This window comes from Ranitomeya imitator, chromosome 2 (genome assembly GCF_032444005.1).
Source record: "Ranitomeya imitator isolate aRanImi1 chromosome 2, aRanImi1.pri, whole genome shotgun sequence".
NCBI classification, from domain to species: domain Eukaryota; kingdom Metazoa; phylum Chordata; class Amphibia; order Anura; family Dendrobatidae; genus Ranitomeya; species Ranitomeya imitator.
This window is the reverse complement of record NC_091283.1, coordinates 750684811-750705928: the sequence shown is the minus strand read 5'-3', so window position 1 is coordinate 750705928 and position 21118 is coordinate 750684811. Positions and strand designations below refer to the sequence as shown.

Sequence of the window (21118 nt, the reverse complement as noted above, 5' to 3'; positions counted from 1 at the left end):
CGTCATAGGCTATGTTGTGAGGTGAAATTTTAACCCCGCGCTTTCCAATTCACCAAACAATTTTGCGCCTATCTACATAATGGGGAAAAAGTGAAAGGAAAAGTGTTGGAGACGTCGCAGCTACAGCCACAAAATTTTGCACAGTCACACGTCTGGACCCCGAGAGCGTCATAGGCTATGTTGTGAGGTGAAATTTTAACCCCGCGCTTTCCAATTCACCAAACAATTTTGCGCCTATCTACATAATGGGGAAAAAGTGAAAGGAAAAGTGTTGGAGACGTCGCAGCTACAGCCACAAAATTTTGCACAGTCACACGTCTGGACCCTGAGAGCGTCATAGGCTATGTTGTGAGGTGAAATTTTAACCCCGCGCTTTCCAATTCACCACATAATTTTGCCCCTATCTACATAATGGGGAAAAAGTGAAAGGAAAAGTGTTGGAGGCAAATTGACAGCTGTCAGATGTGAACAAGGGGGACTTAAAGAATGAGATTGATGGCTTGTGATTGGCCGCGCGAGCGGTCACATGGGCGGCCGCGCGGCCAATCACAAGCCGCGACGTCACCGCAAGGTCCTGGAAGGCTGATTCTAAGGAAGGAAGGTTCCCGGTTAGTACCAGGGCGCGTCAGAGGGTAAGTATTGCGATATTTTTTATTTTAATTCTTTATTTTACACTAAAATATGGATCGCAGGGCCTGAAGGAGAGTTTCCGCTCCTTCAGACCCTGGGAACCATGGAAACCCAATGCACTGCATTGGGTTTCGAGTTTCGCCCGACCCCGACTTTTTTATAGGATCGGCCGATTTCACTCGACCCGACTTTTTCAAAAGTCGGGTTTCGTGAAACCCGACCCGATCCTATAAAAGTAAAGGTCGCTCAACCCTATCCAAGGCCCCTCTCTAGGCTATGAATATCAGCCTGCAGCTGTCTGCATAGCCTTTCTGGCAGTGGCTATAAAATATAGGGGACCCCATGCGATTCTTTGGGGGGTCCCCCTATTTTAACAGTCAGTAAAGGCTATGCAGACAGCTGCGGGCTGATATTCATAGCCTGGGAGGGGCCATGAGTATTACCCCTTCCCAGGCTACAAATATTGGCCCCCGGCTGTCGGCTTTCCCTCTCTGGCGCAGAAAATTGTGCGGGAGCCCACGCCATTTTTTCCCCGCTTTTTTCTTTGTGTTCATTAATCAACATCGACCTATCTATGGATATATCTATCTATAGATATATCTATAGATACATAGATGCTTCTATCCATATATCTGTCTGGCTAATTTCACACATCAGGTTTTTGCATCAGGCACAATCCGGCGAGTTTTGAAAAAAAAACGATCCGTTTTTTTTCTGCTGGATCCGTTTTTCTCATAGAGTTGTATTAGCGCCGGATTGCGCCTGATGGCCACATGTTTAATCCGTTTTTTGCCGGATCCATCAAAAAAGCTGTTTCCGCCGGACGGAAAACACATAAATAGGAACGGTTTTTCTGTCCGGTGAAAAACACAGACCGACGGATACGGCAAAACACGTATGAAACTGAGATGTGAAATGATGAATTCCGCCTACGAATCCATTTTTTCAAGCAGGTTTCCATTCAAATCATGCACATTTTCCGTTTATTTATTTCCAAAAACTGCATCAAAACCGCACCAACAACTGCATCAAAACTGCACCAAAAACTGCATCAAAACTGCACCAAAAACTGCATAAAAAACGCCCCAAAAACTGCATCAAAACTGCACCAAAACGGCACCAAAAACTGCACCAAAACCCCACCAAAAACTGCATCAAAACTGCTCCAAAAACCGCAACAAAACTGCACTGGTGTGGTTTTGGTGCAGTTTTTGATGCGCTTTTGGGCGGTTTTTGATGCGGTTTTGATGCAATTTTTAGTGCAGTGTTAGAGGCAGTTTTTGATGCAGTTTTTGGTGCGATTTTTGTTATGATGCAATTTTTGGTGTGGTTTTGGTGCAGTTTTTAATGCATTTTTTATGCCGTTTTTGGTGCAGTTTTGATGTGCTTTTGATGCAGTTTTGATGCAGTTTGTTTTGCGGTTTTTGATGCAGTTTTGGTGCAGTTTTGATGCAGTTTTTGGAGCAGTTTTGGTGCAGTTTTTAATGCATTTTTGATGCAGTTTATGGTGCAGTTTTGATGCGTTTTTGGTGCAGTTTTGATACAGTTTGTGCTGCGTTTATGATGCAGTTTTGGTGCCGTTTTTTGCATTTTTGATGCAGTTTTTGGTGCAGTTTTGATGCTGTTTTTCGTGCAGTTAGGCTATGTGCACACGTTGCGGATTAGGCTTAGGAATTTCTGGTGCGTATTTTGCCTCTCCTGGCAGAAAACGCACCTGCAGATTTGTCGCATTTTTTGTGTGGTTCCGCAGCGTTTTTTGGGCGTTTTTGCTGTGGCTTTCTTGCGGATTTGCTGCGTTTTTTACCCCTGCGGTTTTCTATAATAGAATGGGTTAAAAAATGCTGCAGATTCACAAAAAAGAAGTGACATGCTACTTCTTTTAAACCGCAGCGTTTCTGCAGCGGATTTTCTGCAAAGTGTGCACAGCATTTTTTTTTCTCATTGATTTACATTGTACTGTAAATCAATTGCGGATCTGCAGAGTTTCTGCACTGCAAAAAGCGCTGCGGATCTGCAGAGAATCTGCAATGTGTGCACATACCCTTATGATGTCATTTTTGATACGGGTTTTGATGCAGGTTTTTGTGCAGTTTTTGTTGCAGTTTTGGTGCAGTTTTTGTTGCAGATTTGGTGCAGTTTTGATGCAGTTTTTTGTGCAGTTATGAAGCGGTTTTTAGTGCAGTTTTTGATGCGGTTTTTGGTGCAGTTCTGATGCAGTTTTTGGTGCAGTTATGATGCAGTTTTTGGTGCTGTTTTGGTGCAGTTTTTGATGCAGTTTTTGATGCAGGTTTTGGTGCCTTTTAATGCAGTTTTGGTGCAGTTTTTGGTGCCTTTTTGATGCGTATTTGATGCAGCTTTGGTGAAGTTTTTGATGCTTTTTTTATGCCATTTTGGTGCAGTTTTTAATGCGTTTTTGATGCAGTTTTGTTGCAGTTTTGATGCAGTTTGTGGTGCAGTTTTTGATGCAGTTTTGGTGCAGTTTTTAATGCATTTTTATGCAGTTTTTGTTGCAGTTTTGATGCAGTTTGTTTGGCGGTTTTTGATGCAGTTTTGGTGCAGTTTTTAATGCATTTTTGATGCAGTTTTTGGTGCAGTTTTGATGCAGTTTTTGGTGCAGTTTTGATGCATTTTTGATGCAGTTTTGATGCAGTTTGTGCTGCGTTTCTGATGCAGTTTTGGTGCCATTTTTTGCATTTTTGATGCAGTTTTTGGTGCAGTTTTGATGCAGTTTTGATGCAGTTTTTGTGCGGTTTTGATGCAATTTTTGGAAATAAATAAATAAACGGAAAATGTGCATGATTTGAATGGAAACATGCATGAAAAAACGGATTCGGAGGCCGGATTCATCATTTCACATCTCAGTTTCATACGTTTTTATCGCCAGATCCGTCGGTGTGTGTTTTTCGCAGGACAGAAAAATTGTTCCTCTGTATGTGTTTTCCGTCCGGCGGAAACAGATTTTTTGATGGATCCGGCAAAAAACGGATGAAAAGTGTGGCCATCAGGCGCAATACGGCGCTAATACAACTCTATGAAAAAAACGGATCCAGCAGAGAAAAAAAACCATCGTTTTTTCAAAACTCGCCGGATTGTGCCTGACGGCAAAAACCTGATATGTGAAATTAGCCAGATAGATATATGGATAGAAACATCTATGTATCTATAGATATATCTATAGATAGATATATCGATAGATAGGCCGATGATAATTTATGAACATAAAGGAAAAAAACAGGAAAAAAATGGCGTGGTGCAGTTTTCTGCATCAGAGGGGGAAAGTCGCCAGCCAGGGGCCAATATTTGTAGCCTGGGAAGGGGTTAATACCCATGGCCCCTCCCAGGCTATGAATATCAGCACATAGCTGTTTCCGTAGCCTTTACTGACTATTAAAATAGGGGGACCCCCCCTCAATAATTGACGTGGGGTCCCCAAATATTTTTTTAGCCAGAAAGGCTACGCAGACAGCTGCGGGCTGATATTCATAGCTTAGAGAGGGGCCATGGATATTGGGCCCCCCGGCTACAAATACCAGCCCGCAGCCGCCCCAGAAATAGCTCATCTGTAAGATGCGCCAATTCCGGCACTTAGCCCTTCTCTTCCCACTCCCAAGTAGCGGTGGGATATGGGGTAATAAGGGATTAATGTCACCTTGCTATTGTAAGGTGACATTAAGCCAGGTAAATAATGGAGAGGCGTCAATAAGAAGCTTATCCTTTATTAATCCTAGAGTAGTGAAAGAGTTAAAAACAATATAATGACACAGCCATAAAAAAATATTTTATTATTCTTAATTTAACCATACTTACCATAATTCAGCGCCTGCAAAAAACATAAAATAATAAACCATATACTCCCTGTCCGACGCAGTCCAATTAAAAACAAGTGTCCCATGACGATCTCCCCTATAGAACAGTGACATCTGGTGATGTCACTGCTCTATAGGACCTCCAGTGACACACTGATAGGAAACAATGGCTCCTGCACTGTATCACTGAGAGGTTACTGTAGTTCACTGGTCTCACTTTATGTCAATTGCTGCGTGGGAACTTTCTCACACAGTAGTGCCAAAAGTGAGACTAGGGACTATTTTTTACAGGGGTGGAGGAATACAGTGCGGAAGGATACCTCCCTCTCGTCATTGTATTCCTGGAGCACCTAGAGAGCGGTCGCATCAACTGATGCTGCTGCTTTCCATGGGAGATCGTCGTGGGACACTCATGGATTTCTGCGGATCAGGGAGTATATTGTTTGTTTGTTATTTTAATATTTTTTACAGGTGACACTGGCTTCAAGGATCAAAGTGACAAGTGATGGTGAGTATGTACTCTATATTACATGCACTGTATATCTATATGTATGTAATGTATTAATGTACAGTATGTAGTATGTATGTAGCATGTATGTTGTATTTATGCAGTATGTTGTATGTATGTATGTTGTATGTATGTAGCACGTATGTAGTATGTAGTATGTATGTAGTATGTAGTATGTATGTAGTTTGTATGTTGTATGTATGTAGTATGTATGTTGCATGTATCTAGTATGTATGTTGCATGTATGTAGTATGTATGCAGTATGTATGCATGTAGTATGTATGTAGTTTGTATGTTGTATGTTGTATATATGTATGTTGTATGTATGTAGTATGTTGTATGTATGTTGTATGATGTATGTATGTATTATGTTGCATGTACAGTACAGACCAAAAGTTTGGACACACCTTCTCATTTAAAGATTTTTCTGTATTTTCATGACTATGAAAATTGTACATTCACACTGAAGGCATCAAAACTATGAATTAACACATGTAGAATTATGTACTTAACAAAAAAGTGTGAAACAATTGAAAATATGTCTTATATTCTAGGTTGTTCAAAGTAGCCACCTTTTGCTTTGATGACTGCTTTGCACACTCTTGGCATTCTTTTGATGAGCTTCAAGAGGTAGTCACCGGGAATGGTCTTCCACCAATCTTGAAGGAGTTCCCAAAGATGCTTAGCACTTGTTGGCCCTTTTGCCTTCACTCTGCGGTCCAGCTCACCCAATACCATCTCGATTGGGTTCAGGTCTGGTGACTGTGGAGGCCAGGTCATCTGGTGTAGCACCCCATCACTCTCCTTCTTGGTCAAATAGCCCTTACACAGCCCGGAGGTGTGTTTGGGGTCATTGTCCTATTGAAAAATAAATGATGGTCCAACTAAACGCTAACCGGATGGAATAGCATGCCGCTGCAAGATGCTGTGGTAGCCATGCTGGTTCAGTATGCCTTCAATTTTGAATAAATCCCCAACATAGTCACCAGCAAAGCCCCCCACACCATCTCACCTCCTCCTCCATGCTTCACGGTGGGAACCAGGCATGTAGAGTCCATCCGCTCACCTTTTCTGCGTCGCACAAAGACACGGTGGTTGGAACCAAAGATCTCAAATTTGGACTCATCAGACCAAAGCACAGATTTCCACTGGTCTAATGTCAATTCCTTGTGTTCTTTAGCCCAAACAAGTCCCTTCTGCTTGTTGCCTGTCCTTAGCAGTGGTTTCCTAGCAGCTTTTTTACCATGAAGGCCTGCTGCACAAAGTCTCCTCTTAACAGTTGTTGTAGAGATGTGTCTGCTGCTAGAACTCTGTGTGGCATTGACCTGGTCTCTAATCTGAGCTGCTGTTAACCTGCGATTTCTGAGGCTGGTGACTCGGATAAACTTATCCTCAGAAGCAGAAGTGACTCTTGGTCTTCCTTTCTGAGGCGGTCCTCATGTGAGCCAGTTTCTTTGTAGTGCTTGATGGTTTTTGCCACTGCACTTGGGGACACTTTCAAAGTTTACCCAATTTTTCAGACTGACTGACCTTCATTTCTTAAAGTAATGATGGCCACTCGTTTTTTCTTTACTTAGCTGCTTTTTTCTTGCCATAATGCAAATTCTAACAGTGTATTCAGTAGGACTATCAGCTGTGTATCCACCAGACTTCTGCACAACACAACTGATGGTCCCAACCCCATTTATAAGGCAAGAAATCCCACTTATTAAATCTGACAGGGCACACCTGTGAATTGAAAACCATTCCCGATGACTACCTCTTTTAGCTCATCAAGAGAATGCCAAGAGTGTGCAAAGCAGTCATCAAAGCAAAAGGTGGATACTTTGAAGAACCTAAAATATAAGACATAATTTCAGTTGCTTCACACTTTTTTGTTAAGTATATAATTCCACATATGTTAATTCATAGTTTTGATGCCTTCAGTGTGAATGTACAATTTTCATAGTCATGAAAATACAGAAAAATGCCGTCTTCCATTCGTCCCCCTCACGGATGCGAATCAGGTTGTAAGCACCCCGCAGATTTAGTTTAGTAAATACCCTCGCTCCCCACAAACTGTCGAATAGCTCTGATATCAGAGGCAGAGGGTATTTATTCGTAACGGTGATGGCGTTAAGACCCCTTTAATCTATGCATGGACGTAGTTCTCCGTTCTTCTTGTGCATGAAGAAGAACCCAGCCCCTGCAGGTAACACTGACTTCCTAATGAATCCTCTTGCCAGATTCTCCTGGATGTATTGGGACTTCGCCTCCGTCTCCGGGAGAGACAAGGGATAGACTCGACCCTGGGGAGGCTCTGCACCAGTCAAGAGGTCAATAGGACAGTCATAGGGGCGGTGGGGCGGAAGGGTCTCCGCAGCCCTCTTGGAGAATACGTCCGCATAGGGCCAGTAATGCTTGGGGAGAGAGAGAAAGATCCGCGGGTACTTCAGTAGTAGCAACTTGAAAGCACTCCCTCTGACATCTGCCCTCACAAGATTCATTCCATCCCAAAATTCTCCCCGAGGACCACTCTATATGAGGGGAGTGATAACTTAACCAAGGTATCCCTAGCAGAATCTCGCCTATTCCCTCAGGGAGGACAAGGAGGGAAATAATCTCCTGATGGGATGGAGACATAGACAATGTAAATGAGATGGTCTGGTGTGTTATTTTTGAGGGCAGAGTCGACCCATTCACCACTCGTATAGTCACCGGCTTGGCGAGCATCACCAGGGGTATTGCGTGGCGTTAGGTGAAGGCTGAGGACATAAAATTCCCATCCGCCCCAGAATCCACACAAAGCTCGACTGTAAGAGTTGTTGGGCCTAAAGTCATTGTCCTTTTGAATGACAGTTTGGAGGAGAACATCGCCATATCTAGTCTACCACCTCCTACATCCACTGGACGCTGACGTTCTCCCGACCGCTGGGAACATCTGGAGGCAAGATGTCCTGACCGCCGGCAGACATGACAGACCTTGAGTGCACGAGCGGTCCAGGACTTAGATCCCACTCGTGACACCTCCTTGGCCTCATGTGGCTCGGATGCCTGGACCGGAGATTCCAGAGGTAAGGCGTAGGTGGGAGCCAGCCGAAACCTCTGCCTACACTGGGCTCGCTCCAACCTTCATTCGTTAAAACGAAGGTCAATGCGAGTTGAAACAGCTATTAGCTCCTCCAGTGTGGCGGGAATCTCCCTTTAGTGGCCAAAGCATCCTTTACATGGTCAGCCAGCCCCCTCCAAAATACAGGGATGAGGGCTTTATCCGGCCACTCCAGCTCAGATGCTAAAGTTCGGAAGTGGACTGAAAAATGGCTGACCAAGGATAAGCCCTGTGTCAGTGCCAGCAGTTGGAGCGCCGTGTCATGAGTGACTTGAGGTCCCAAAAAGACCTGTTTCAGAGTGCTCAGGAACCGGAGAGCACTCTGCACCACATGATCGTCGCGCTGCCACGGCAGCGTAGCCCACTCTAACACCGTGTCCGTCAAGAGGAATATAATGAATCCTACTTTAGCCCGCTCTGAGGGGAAACATGCAGCCAGGAGCTCAAGGTGTATTGCACACTGGTTCACGAATCCCCTGCATGACTTGCTATCGCCAGAGTACCTATCTGGCAGCGAGAGGCGGGATAAGGTCAGAACAGAGGTGGCAGTGGACAAACTAGCTGCAGCCACATTAGCAGCCTGAACAGCTACTGCGGTAACATCCACAGCTGAGGTTGTGTGCTCGAGAGACGCCAACCTGCCCTCCAGCTGCTGGATGTACCGCTGCAGTCGCTGTTCGTCGCCATTAGTAGCCAGACCCTGGCGCTAGTATACTGTTAGGGCTGGTGGAATGCACCAAGTAAATATTGAGATGATATAGGTGCGTTTGCAGCCCGGGGTCCACCGTGCAGGAGTGGAACCTGCTGCTAGTAAATGGCGGCACTATGTGGCGGTACAACGCCTGAATAGACACGGGTTCCGTCACCCGGTCTGTATAGGAGCGAACTCTGTTGCTTCACAGAGATGGCGAGATTAGGATAATGCTGTGCCCTGTTTACCTCATAGAGGATCACAGCTCACTAACAGAGCAGGTAGCATACTGTGGTCATACAGTCAGCATAAGCACACAAACAACTCCTCTCTGGAGGTGCCGGAGTTCTAGTGGCCATACGGCAGCCCTAAATTCACACACACAAACTCCCCTCCGGAGGTGCCGGAATTCTAGTGGCCATACAGCCGATCCTGAGCACTTGCAGACACAGACCACAAGGTAGCTAAGCTCTTAAACATAAATTGAAACTAGTGCATGGCCATGCAGCCATGTGAACCTTTAATAGAGAAAGCTCTCCAGGACCTTCCTAGTGGTCCAATAGGAACTGCTTCAGGACCTGAGCATGTGACCCACGACCTCCAATGAGAGGTCGTCTCTTGGGCATGCTCAGTAGCGGAAAAGCAGGACTTAGTCCCAGGAGCGTCTGCTCGCCGCTGAAACAGTGCTGGTTACAATGGTTGAGCCTGGAAAATCAGCAGTAACCAAGTTCACAGTATCTGACTGAGCCAGATGCTGGGACCGACATCTCCACTGCGGCTGAAGAAGAATGGGAGACCGCAGCGGAGGTGGCTCGAGATTTCTCCTGTGCAGCGGCGGGAACTCGATACCTGACAGCCACACCCCTGTTTTTCCAAAGTACCTAGAAACTACAGCAAAACCAAAGAAATTAGCTGGAACATAAGTTGGTATTCATGACATAAGGTGATTGGATACACCTTGTCGTGGTGGGATTACTTTTATGCTTTTTTGATCAAAATAGTGTTAACTAAGTACCCTATGTTATTTACATGTACTATTACTATTTATTTACCTACTACATGGTATATGCTCTTTTTGTTTTTGTCTTGATTTTTGTCTATTACATGGCTACAGTATGAGTGAGCTCTCATGCATTACATGTATACCAACTTGTACTCCAGCTCATTTCTTTGGTTTTACTTGTTTTCTTAGCCTTCATGTATCAATTGTATAGCAATACTTGTATTTTATTCCTTCCCTACAAGACATCTGAAAGCCTTTTCCACAAAGCCCAGTTGCCAACTGAATTTATGCTAAGTCATTGTTACAGAACCCCCAGCACCAAGAATATGTTATGCTATATATATATTATGTATAATAGGTTCCATGTGAAATGCATCAGTCCACCGGCTGCATCCCTGGGCAGAGAGGACAAGATATCCCCCTTCTGTCCTCCCCCACCTTTGTAATTTCCCCAGTAAATACCAGCAGGCTCCGGCCCCCTGCGGCTATTGTAATGTATGTCTGGCCTGTTTTTTCTATTGGCCTGCCCTGTGTATCGGTGTTATATATTCTGTGTGCTGTAAATAAAGTGTGTTCTTCTAGACTGGAAAAACCTGGAGTAGCAGTCAGCTTTTATATGCTCCCATGTAATCAAGAAATCCTAGCCAGCGTCCTTCATTCACGGGGGGTGCTGAAAGAGGTTCCCCAGCTTGTTAGACCCCGTTACACTGGTGGCAGCAGTGGGATCTGATACCTCTTCTACAGGAGGAAAGGAATGAATGGAAGACAACAACCAGAAGTTAAAGAGGACTACATTAAAAGATCTGGTGGAAACCCGAGGGTTAATCGCCAGCAACAAAACAAAAGCGGATTTGATAGCAGCCATCATGGAACACGACAGTGCAGCGCCCCCCAATGTGAACGTGGAGGACACTGAATTCCAGAGGGAGGTAAAGAACAGACTGGCGTTCTATGGCCCAAACCAAGCAGTAGAGATCACACGAGAAGTGATGGCCGATGTGCGTACTGATCTGAAGGAAGAGATGGCCGAGCGGACCAGGATAGAGCTAGCCAAGATGGAGATGGCAGAGCGGACCAAAGTGGAGCTGGCCAAGATGGAGATGGCAGAGCGGAGAGAAGAGAGTCAGCGAGCAAGGGGAGCTCTGGCCTCCGACCAGGTACCTTCAACAGTAAGCCACAAAAAGATCCAGTATAATGCCTTCCGACAGTTGGGGGAGGCAGAGGAAGACATTGATGGCTTTCTGCAGGACTTTGAGCGGCAGTGTGCCCTTCATCAAGTGAAGCCGGAGGAACGGGTTTGAATTCTGGCCAGCAAGCTGACAGGCCGGGCAGCGGACGCCTATCGCACGGTACCTGATGAGGACTGTATGGGCTATGAGCGGATCAAAGAAATGATCTTGGCCCGGTATGCGCTGACACCAGAGGCATGCCGCGAAAAGTTCCACGGACTTATAAAATGAGTAACCGATACCCACGCTGAATGGGCCTGTAAATTACGGCGGTCACTGCTACAGTGGGTACAAGGGAGCCAAGCAACCACTAAGGAGGACGTCCTCCAGCTCTTCTTGTTAGAACGATTCTTTAATGGACTAAACCCCGAGACACAGGAATGGCTTCAGGACAGGCGGCCAATGACTCTTGAGGAAGCCGCTCGTCTGGCCGATGAACATCATGACGCCAGGAGGCCTCAGTTGTCAGGATCAAAGATGGTCACTAGGGGTCTGCCCATGGACCTGGAGGGCCCCAAACCACTGAAGATTGTAGGGGGACCAGCTAGAAACCCGGCCTACCACAGTTCCCCTGGGGCGCGATGCCACACCTGCCGTCAGCTGGGCCACCTGCAAAGACAATGTCCCAACCGGACTCAGCATACCCAGTGGCCAAAGGCGGGAACAGCTACCTTCCGCCGGGCCGCTGTACACTGCTACCAAGGCGAAGCTGACCCGGCATAGGGGGCTACAACTAACCAAGGGGTGGAAGACATGGAGGAAGTGCTGCATGAAGTAGACCCCGTGCAGGCAGCCCGGGCAGATAATCGACAACAGCATCGACAGGTTGTGTGGGTTAATGGGAAACGCATGCAGGGACTAAGAGATTCCAGAGCAACTTTGACCCTTGTGAAGCCTCATCTCGTCCGGGACCAAGAGAAGACGGACCGGACAGTGGCAGTCTGTGTAGCAGTGGGAGCCATACATCGACTGCCCACTGCCAGGATTCACCTGAACTGGGGAGTTGGGGATGGCCTTGTTGAGGTTGACTTGATGGAGGATTTGCCTGCAGACATTTTGCTGGGAAATGACTTGGGGCCCATGTTGTCTGCCTTCTCGGTTGCTCCTCTGGCTGAGACATATCCTGTGACCACCCGGAGACAAGCTCGCGCTGCGGAGGTGGAATCACACTCAGAGGAGGCCCAGGTAAGACATCCCAGCCCTACACGTATTCCCATAGCCAGACACATTTCTTGGGCCACCCCAGATGAATTTAAGAGGGAGTTACTTGAGGATCCTTCATTGGAGGGATATCGTGGGAAGGCACAGGAGGGGAGAGGGGAACAGTTTATATGGAAGCAGGGACTCCTCTACTGGATCACAGAACAGCACCACACAGGGACGAGCCCCACTATAAAACGACAGCTGGTAGTTCCCAAGAAGTATAGGCAGGAGTTACTGCGAATCTATCATGACATACCCTTGGCCGGGCACTTCGGCGTCAGTCGCACCAGGCATCGTCTGACACAAAACTTCTTTTGGCCGGGGGTAACCTATGATGTCCGTCAATACTGCCAGACCTGTGACAGTTGCCAGCGCATTGACAAGAGTGGAGATCGATGCAAGGCCAAATTACGCCCCCTCCCTATTGTGGAGGAACCATTTAGCCGAGTAGCGGTCGATCTGATAGGGCCGTTAGCCAAACCCAGTCCATCAGGGAAAAGGTATATATTGACAGTGGTAGATTATGCCACACGGTATCCAGAGGCGGTTGCGTTACCTAACATACTGGCAGAGACGGTGGCGGCTGCCCTGCTCCAGGTTTTCTCACGGGTTGGATTTCCCCGGGAGATTATCTCAGACCAGGGTACCCAGTTTACAGCAGAGGTGACCAACCAACTGTGGAAGCTGCGAGGCGTAAAGTCCATTAGAAGCGCCAGCGCGTATGGTATGATCGGAGGGCCAGAAAGCGCACCTTGGAAATAGGGCAGAAGGTCCTGGTGTTAGAGCCCACTAGGCAGAACAAGTTCCAAGCTGCTTGGCAGGGGCCCTACCAGGTAGTGGGGAAAATAGCCGACACCACCTATAATGTCGCCGATTGTGACGACCCCAGGGTTATCCGCATGTTCCACGTGAATATGCTGAAGCCCTATCGGGAGCGCCCTGAAGAGGTAGTGGCCATCTGTGCACCTGAAGCAGAGGATTTAGCCGGACTTCCCTTGCCTGATGTCTTAGGGGAGAGGACTCAGTCTAAAACATGGGACCAGGTACACTGGGGTGAAGACTTAGTTCCCCGGGAGAGACAGCAGGTGGAGGAGTTGTTGAGGCAGCGACAGAGGATGTTTTCGGGGAAACCCGGGTACACTCACCTGGCACAACACAAGGTTGAGACCCAGGATCAGACCCCCCTGCGACAACCCCCCTTCCGCGTCCCTGAGTCTGTACGAGAAGGGATGCGACAAGAGATACAAGAGATGTTGCGTTTAGGGGTCATTGAAGAGTCAGATAGTCCCTGGGCATCAGATAGTCCCTGGGCATTCCCCGTAGTGTTAGTGCCCAAGAAGGATGGGACTACACGGTTTTGTGTAGACTATCGTAAGCTCAATGAGAAAACAGTGACGGATGCGTATCCCATGCCGCGTGTGGATGAGTTGTTAGACTGGCTGGCGGGGGCAAAGTATTTGACCACCATCGATCTATGCAAAGGCTACTGGCAGATTCCCCTTAGTCCTGATGCTATTCCCAAGTCGGCATTTGTCACCCCGTTTGGCTTATTCCAGTTTCGAGTTATGCCATTCGGGATGAAGACTGCCCCGGCGACATTCCAGAGGCTGGCTGACCGGCTTCTGGATGGTCTCCAGGACTATGCGTGTGCCTACCTGGATGACATCGCCATCTACAGCACGACATGGGAAGAGCATCTAAATCACCTAGAGACAGTATTAGACAGGATCCACAAGGCCGGAATCACCCTGAACCCAAACAAGTGTCACGTGGGCAAAGCAGAGGTTCAGTAATTAGGGCATTGGGTGGGAAGTGGGAAACAGAGACCAGAACCAGCCAAGATTGAGGCCATAGCCAAATGGCCCACCCCACGCACTAAAACCCAGGTCATGGTGTTTCTAGGGACAGCGGGGTATTACAGGAAATTCGTTCCCAATTACAGCAGCGTGGCCAAGCCCCTCACTGATCTGACCTGTAAGAACCAACCCCGCCAGGTAACCTGGACCCCAGAGTGTGGGGAAGCCTTCCGCCAGCTAAAGGACGCCCTCACCAATACCCCTGTATTGGCCGCACCCGATCCAACTAAACGTTTCCTTGTTCACACAGATGCTTCTATGTTTGGATTGGGGGCAGTACTAAGCCAAGTCGGGCCAGACGGCCAAGAACACCCGGTAGCTTACCTGAGTCGGAAACTACTGCCCCGTGAAGTGAGCAATGCGGCCATCGAGAAGGAGTGCCTGGCAATAGTATGGGCACTCAAAACGTTACAAGCATATTTGTATGGACGACAGTTTTCCCTCCTAACGGACCATAATCCCCTAGTCTGGCTTAATCGGGTCTCCGGAGACAACGCCAGATTACTGCGGTGGAGTTTAGCCCTACAACCTCTGGACTTCACCATCCACTACAGACCTGGCAAACAAAACGGTAAAGCCGATGGACTAAGTCGACAAACGGAACTTGCACCAACCCCATAATCTTCGGTCATCCCCAAACCGATCCGTTAAGGATCAGACTGTGTATGCCGATCGCGTCGCTGAAAAGGGGAGCCGTGTTACAGAACCCCCAGCACCAAGAATATGTTATGCTATATATATATTATGTATAATAGGTTCCATGTGAAATGCATCAGTCCACCGGCTGCATCCCTGGGCAGAGAGGACAAGATATCCCCCTTCTGTCCTCCCCTACCTTTGTAATTTCCCCAGTAAATACCAGCAGGCTCCGGCCCCCTGCGGCTATTGTATTGTATGTCTGGCCTGTTTTTTCTATTGGCCTGCCCTGTGTATCAGTGTTATATATTCTGTGTGCTGTAAATAAAGTGTGTTCTTCTAGACTGGAAAAACCTGGAGTAGCAGTCAGCTTTTATATGCTCCCATGTTATCAAGAAATCCTAGCCAGCGTCCTTCATTCAGAATCCAGCAAAAGCAGAATGGACCTCCAGAAACACGGGGGGTGCTGAAAGAGGTACCCCAGCTTGTTAGACCCCGTTACAGTCATCATATTCAAATCTAATACAATAACCCGAGTCATAAAGATATGTAACGTTCTTTCCACAGAGTACAATCTAATCAACGTAAAAAGTAAAACAATTCTTTACCTGAGTGCTTGATCAAGTGTCAGTCCGGTGAAGACAAAAAATTTCAGATACTCTTCTGCAACCATCTTACTGAACTCATTGCTGAAAATTAAAAAGGAAAATGATTGTCTTAAGGTCACACAGAAATGCACACAAAGTTTAGACAGGTCTACATGACAGAGAAATGTTGAAAATACATGAGGTCTAGCAAGATAAGAGAATGCAAGGAATACAAGGAAAGCCTTTTAATTTTCTTATATTGAAGGATACCTGATAACTGCCTGGTAGTCCTGCTATTTATTTGCCTTTCTTCATAGATAATTTGACTAAATAATAAAATAAAATCATAGTAAAATTGGACATGTGATGTATTGTGCTGGCCACGGAATATAGATTGTAGCATATGTCATCAAGAATGTTTCTAGGCATTCTTGCATACAATGTATTATGAAGTTAAGTTTTTAGTTTTATTTGTTATTGGCTTTAGACCTTTAACATTGAAAAGAAGGAATGCTTTTAGCAGGTTTTGCTTCTGCTATCAAGGACCGACAGACCAGATACTAAACTTCTTCTGGCAAGTGGCCTTGTACTACAAAAACTAAGAGAAATTGATTAATAATGGCATGTGCAAAGGGCATTTTTTTAAACATCGTTGCATCCTCTGAGATTTTTTAGGCAAAGCCACTTCAAGGAAGCACAGGAGGTCGTTATTCGCAAACAAATTCGCTGATAGTTTTGCTGTCATTCTTGTGGCATCAGCATTTTTTGCTCAGTATTCTAAGGTTAGAGAACAGACAAGTCATCGTTTCATTGTTTCCTAACCATAAAGTAGTTTAAAGACGTTATATCAGGCAAAACATGTGCACAGCCGGCTCGTTTTGACATTGCTGTGTATTTTGTTCATTTTACCGGGTGCTGTTGATGCCCTTTTTTAGGAGGATTCCTGGCGGAATATGCTTGAAAACTATGCCGTGTACACATACCCCAAGGAGAAATCAGATTAGCTTCACATCTTCAGTTTCTATGGTACCTGCTCCAACATTATTGCTTAATGAGTTGACCTTTAAAGTAGTTGTCTGGGACTAAATAGTTGATGTTGGGTCTAGGTTTAGTCATGCTTGAAAGGATTTTGGCTCTTTACAGAAACCCGCAAGCACAAATAAGGATAAATGACTTAAGGTTTACGCCTTTATTCATAGGTAATGGCTCCAGAAAGGGCTCTGTCTTATCACCCCTGCTCTACATCCTCGTAATGGAACACCTGCTGCAAGCATTAGAAGGTAGTGTTGATGTGCAGGGAGTCCAAATTGGGGACATATGCCTGAAATGCAGGTGTGGTTAATTTACTGCTCTATGTAAGGCTGGTTTCACATTTGCGTCTTTGTGCGCAGCGTTTGATCCGCATAGATCCGCATGCGTCATGCATACATATATTTAACATGGTGTACGCATGGACATACGTTTGCATGCGTTCGCATGCTTTTGTGCAGGCATGTGCATGACTGCATCAAAAAACGAATTACTGTCTATGGGAATGCATTGGTACGCAAGGACAAGCATACGCATGCGTTCTATACGCATGTGTACTTCACACTAATCATGTCCAGGAAATTATGTTACCACTCCCAAAACAAAGCTGTATAAAAGGAATTGTGGAAACTGCAAGGCCATTACTTTAAAGACTCTGGATCTGACAACAACACTGGCTATGTAAGTATAGAACCTTTGAAAATGTCTGTCTCTCTTACTGCTGTCTGTACTTTCTACTAATTTTTTTTTTCTGGTCATTTTAGACTGGTTGTCTCCTGGTGCTGCCATCTCTACTGGTGCTGGCGTCTCTCCTGGTGCTGCTGTCTCTCCTCGTGTTGGCGTCTGTCCTGGTGCTGCCGTCCTGGTGAGGACACTGTCTTTGTAAGTATAAAAGCTTTGAAAATGTCTGTCTCTCTCACTGCTTTTTCTGTTCCTTGCAGACTGGTTGTCTCATGGTGCTGCCGTCTTTCCTGGTGCTGCCATCTGTACTGGTGCTGCTGTCTCTCCTGGTGCTGGCGTCAGTCCTGGTGCTGGCGTTCTGGTGAGGACAACACTGGCTATGTAAGTATAGAACCTTTGAAAATGTCTGTCTCTCAATTTTTTTCCTGTTCCTTTTAGACTGTGCTGACTGCTGTGCTGTTGGACTACTGCCTGTAATGTAAGTATTGGTGTCCATTTTTTTGGCTACATTGTGTTTGGCTCTTAGAAAGTAAAATTTTTGTTTTCTGTTTTTTTTTTCTGTAGTGTTTCACTTGACTACTGGCTCTTCAACCATGCCCTCAAGTGAAGAACTGACTGCTTCCCAGGGTGGACATAACACATGTAATCACATTTGCTTTACTGATTGGTATGTATTGACTAACAATATTATACCTGTGTTAAATCATGTAATTTCTTTACAGGTACCTTCCACTGTTGAAGAGCAGGAGCAGTCGAGTGGAAATGATTCTTCCCAGGGTCGTTGGGCTCATGTGTCTCGGGAGGAAAGACGGAGTGTAAGTATTCTTTCATTTTTACTTAAAATTGTTTTGTTTTATTTGATCTATAGGTTCCACAATGGGAAGAAGCCAAACAGGAAATTGACAACGATCAACTCATTAACCATGTGCAAGAGTGAGTACCGTTGCGAGACACCAGTGATCGTCAACACTCTGACATTGTTGTGATTCGACGACTCTGGGAAGAAGTGGCCAGATCGCTGTTGGATGATTGAGACCGTGCCACGCCACATGCCAGAAAGGATTTTGGTAAGTATTGCAATGTGGTCTGACGTGCCAGTGAACCTGTAAATGTAGGTGCATTGTTCTACAATTAATTTTTTCCTTTTTTTCCCTTTCACAGTGAAGAGAATAAGAGTCCGTTGGTGCTCGATGCAGGATCGCTTCAATAAGGACATGAGACAAAAGAACCAGGTTAAAAGTGGTGCTGCTCAAAGGATAATAAGAAAATACAAACACCACAGTCACCTTGCTTTTCTAAGGCCTGCGCTTGCTCAGCGAATGTGTGTATCTTTTGTGTTGTCTTACTATTATTTAACGTTTTTTGTCTTTTACTAATGTTTTTCTTTTATTTTCACAACAGAACCTGCTGCAGCACAACACAACCTGGATAATCCTCTGTTGAAGCAGCCCCTCATCGACCAGCCAACGAACAGGCACAGTCCCAATCATCCACCAGTGATGTAGCAACCTGTCAGGCCTCACAGGCTGAGGAACAGGCAGATGCCGGTCCATCAGGTTTTCCCCTCTCCCAGCCCTCTGCCGCTGCTTTTGTTGGGTCTTCTCGTCAGCGGCAGAGGGCCTGGGAGAGGCCACTCATGCCCGAATTTATGCACTTAAGCTCGGTCTTCCAGGATGGGATTAAGGTGCTTGGTGACAGACAGAAGAGTGGGTTAAACCATGTGAACACACTTATACAGAATGTAAACAAACGCCTTGACCGCCTGGAAGCCGACCTTGAGAGACTGTGCAACATTTTTGTTCTGCAATAGAGCGAGAAGTGTTGGAAAATCTTATGCCTGAATTACAGCTCAACGTCATGCAGGCCTGCCAGGCTGCTTACAGCCACGCACTGCAGCAGCAGCAGTCCCAAAGCTACAATTCACAGGCCGGAGAATACTACCAGCAGCCGAACATATACTTTACAACTCGTACAGCACCGAACTATCCTACTATTGTAAATCCAGATTATCATACAAGCTGTTCATGTCAAGATCCATCTTGCAGCTGGATACAGCATCCAAAGAGGAGGATTTCCTCAGTGCAGTGTGTATATATATATATATATATATATATATATATATACAGTTAGGGCCAGAAATATTTGGACAGTGACACAATTTTCGCGAGTTGGGCTCTGCATGCCACCACATTGGATTTGAAATGAAACCTCTACAACAGAATTCAAGTGCAGATTGTAACGTTTAATTTGAAGGGTTGAACAAAAATATCTGATAGAAAATGTAGGAATTGTACACATTTCTTTACAAACACTCCACATTTTAGGAGGTCAAAAGTAATTGGACAAATAAACATAACCCAAACAAAATATTTTTATTTTCAATATTTTGTTGCAAATCCTTTGGAGGCAATCACTGCCTTAAGTCTGGAACCCATGGACATCACCAAACGCTGGGTTTCCTCCTTCTTAATGCTTTGCCAGGCCTTTACAGCCGCAGCCTTCAGGTCTTGCTTGTTTGTGGGTCTTTCCGTCTTAAGTCTGGATTTGAGCAAGTGAAATGCATGCTCAATTGGGTTTAGATCTGGAGATTGACTTGGCCATTGCAGAATGTTCCACTTTTTGGCACTCATGAACTCCTGGGTAGCTTTGGCTGTATGCTTGGGGTCATTGTCCATCTGTACTATGAAGCGCCGTCCAATCAACTTTGCAGCATTTGGCTGAATTTGGGCTGAAAGTATATCCCGGTACACTTCAGAATTCATCCGGCTACTCTTGTCTGCTCTTATGTCATCAATAAACACAAGTGACCCAGTGCCATTGAAAGCCATGCATGCCCATGCCATCACGTTGCCTCCACCATGTTTTACAGAGGATGTGGTGTGCCTTGGATCATGTGCCGTTCCCTTTCTTCTCCAAACTTTTTTCTTCCCATCATTCTGGTACAGGTTGATCTTTGTCTCATCTGTCCATAGAATACTTTTCCAGAACTGAGCTGGCTTCTTGAGGTGTTTTTCTGCAAATTTAACTCTGGCCTGTCTATTTTTGGTATTGATGAATGGTTTGCATCTAGATGTGAACCCTTTGTATTTACTGTCATGGAGTCTTCTCTTTACTGTTGACTTAGAGACAGATACACCTACTTCACTGAGAGTGTTCTGGACTTCAGTTGATGTTGTGAACGGGTTCTTCTTCACCAAATTAAGTATGCGGCGATCATCCACCACTGTTGTCATCCGTGGACGCCCAGGCCATTTTGAGTTCCCAAGCTCACCAGTCAATTCCTTTTTTCTCAGAATGTACCCAACTGTTGATTTTGCTACTCCAAGCATGTCTGCTATCTCTCTGATGGATTTTTTCTTTTTTTTCAGCCTCAGGATGTTCTGCTTCACCTCAATTGAGAGTTCCTTTGACCGCATGTTGTCTGCTCACAGCAACAGCTTCCAAATGCAAAACCACACACCTGGAATCCACCCCTGACCTTTTAACTACTTCATTGATTACAGGTTAACGAGGGAGACGCCTTCAGAGTTAATTGCAGCCCTTAGAGTCCATTGTCCAGTTACTTTTGGTCCCTTGAAAAAGAGGACGCTATGCATTACAGAGCTATGATTCCTAAACCCTTTCTCCGATTTGGATGTGGAAACTATCATATTGCAGCTGGAAGTGTGCAATTTCAGCCCATATTATATATGTAATTGTATTTCTGAACAAGTTTTTGTAAACAGCTAAAATAACAAAACTTGTGTCACTGTCCAAATATTTCTGGCCCTAACTGTATATATCTATAGAAATCCCATGAGACACGCCCTTTGGGTGTCTGATGTCAAGGAAAAGCTACTGGAAAACAATGGAAATATCGAACGCATGCGCATAAACAACGCAATCGCATGCAAAAACGCATGCAAACGCATTTTTTTACAGTCATGCGTAAGATGATGTGGATAAAAAACGCTGCGTATGAATGAATTTGTATGCATTTGCGCATGCGGATGATACTCTGCGGACTTAAACGCTAATGTGAACCTAGCCTTATTCAGCCCCACACATCTCAGTAACTACAAAATTAACGTATCTATCAAAGTTGTCCCACTGAATGTCACCTTAGATCCAGCACTTGTCAGCCTCTTACATCATAATTTCCCTGCCATTTGGCGTACCAAATCACTCAGAT

General features: G+C 45.6%; 1 protein-coding gene across 1 annotated transcript in view; it reads right to left on the bottom strand.

Moving 5' to 3' along the window:
- The window catches only part of PSD (pleckstrin and Sec7 domain containing), a 631535-nt gene that overhangs the window by 310537 nt on the left and 299880 nt on the right, over positions 1-21118 (bottom strand). The window contains exon 8 of the mRNA XM_069753283.1: positions 15259-15339. Coding sequence (XP_069609384.1) covers positions 15259-15339 — 81 coding nt within the window. The remainder of the gene's footprint in view (positions 1-15258; positions 15340-21118) is intronic.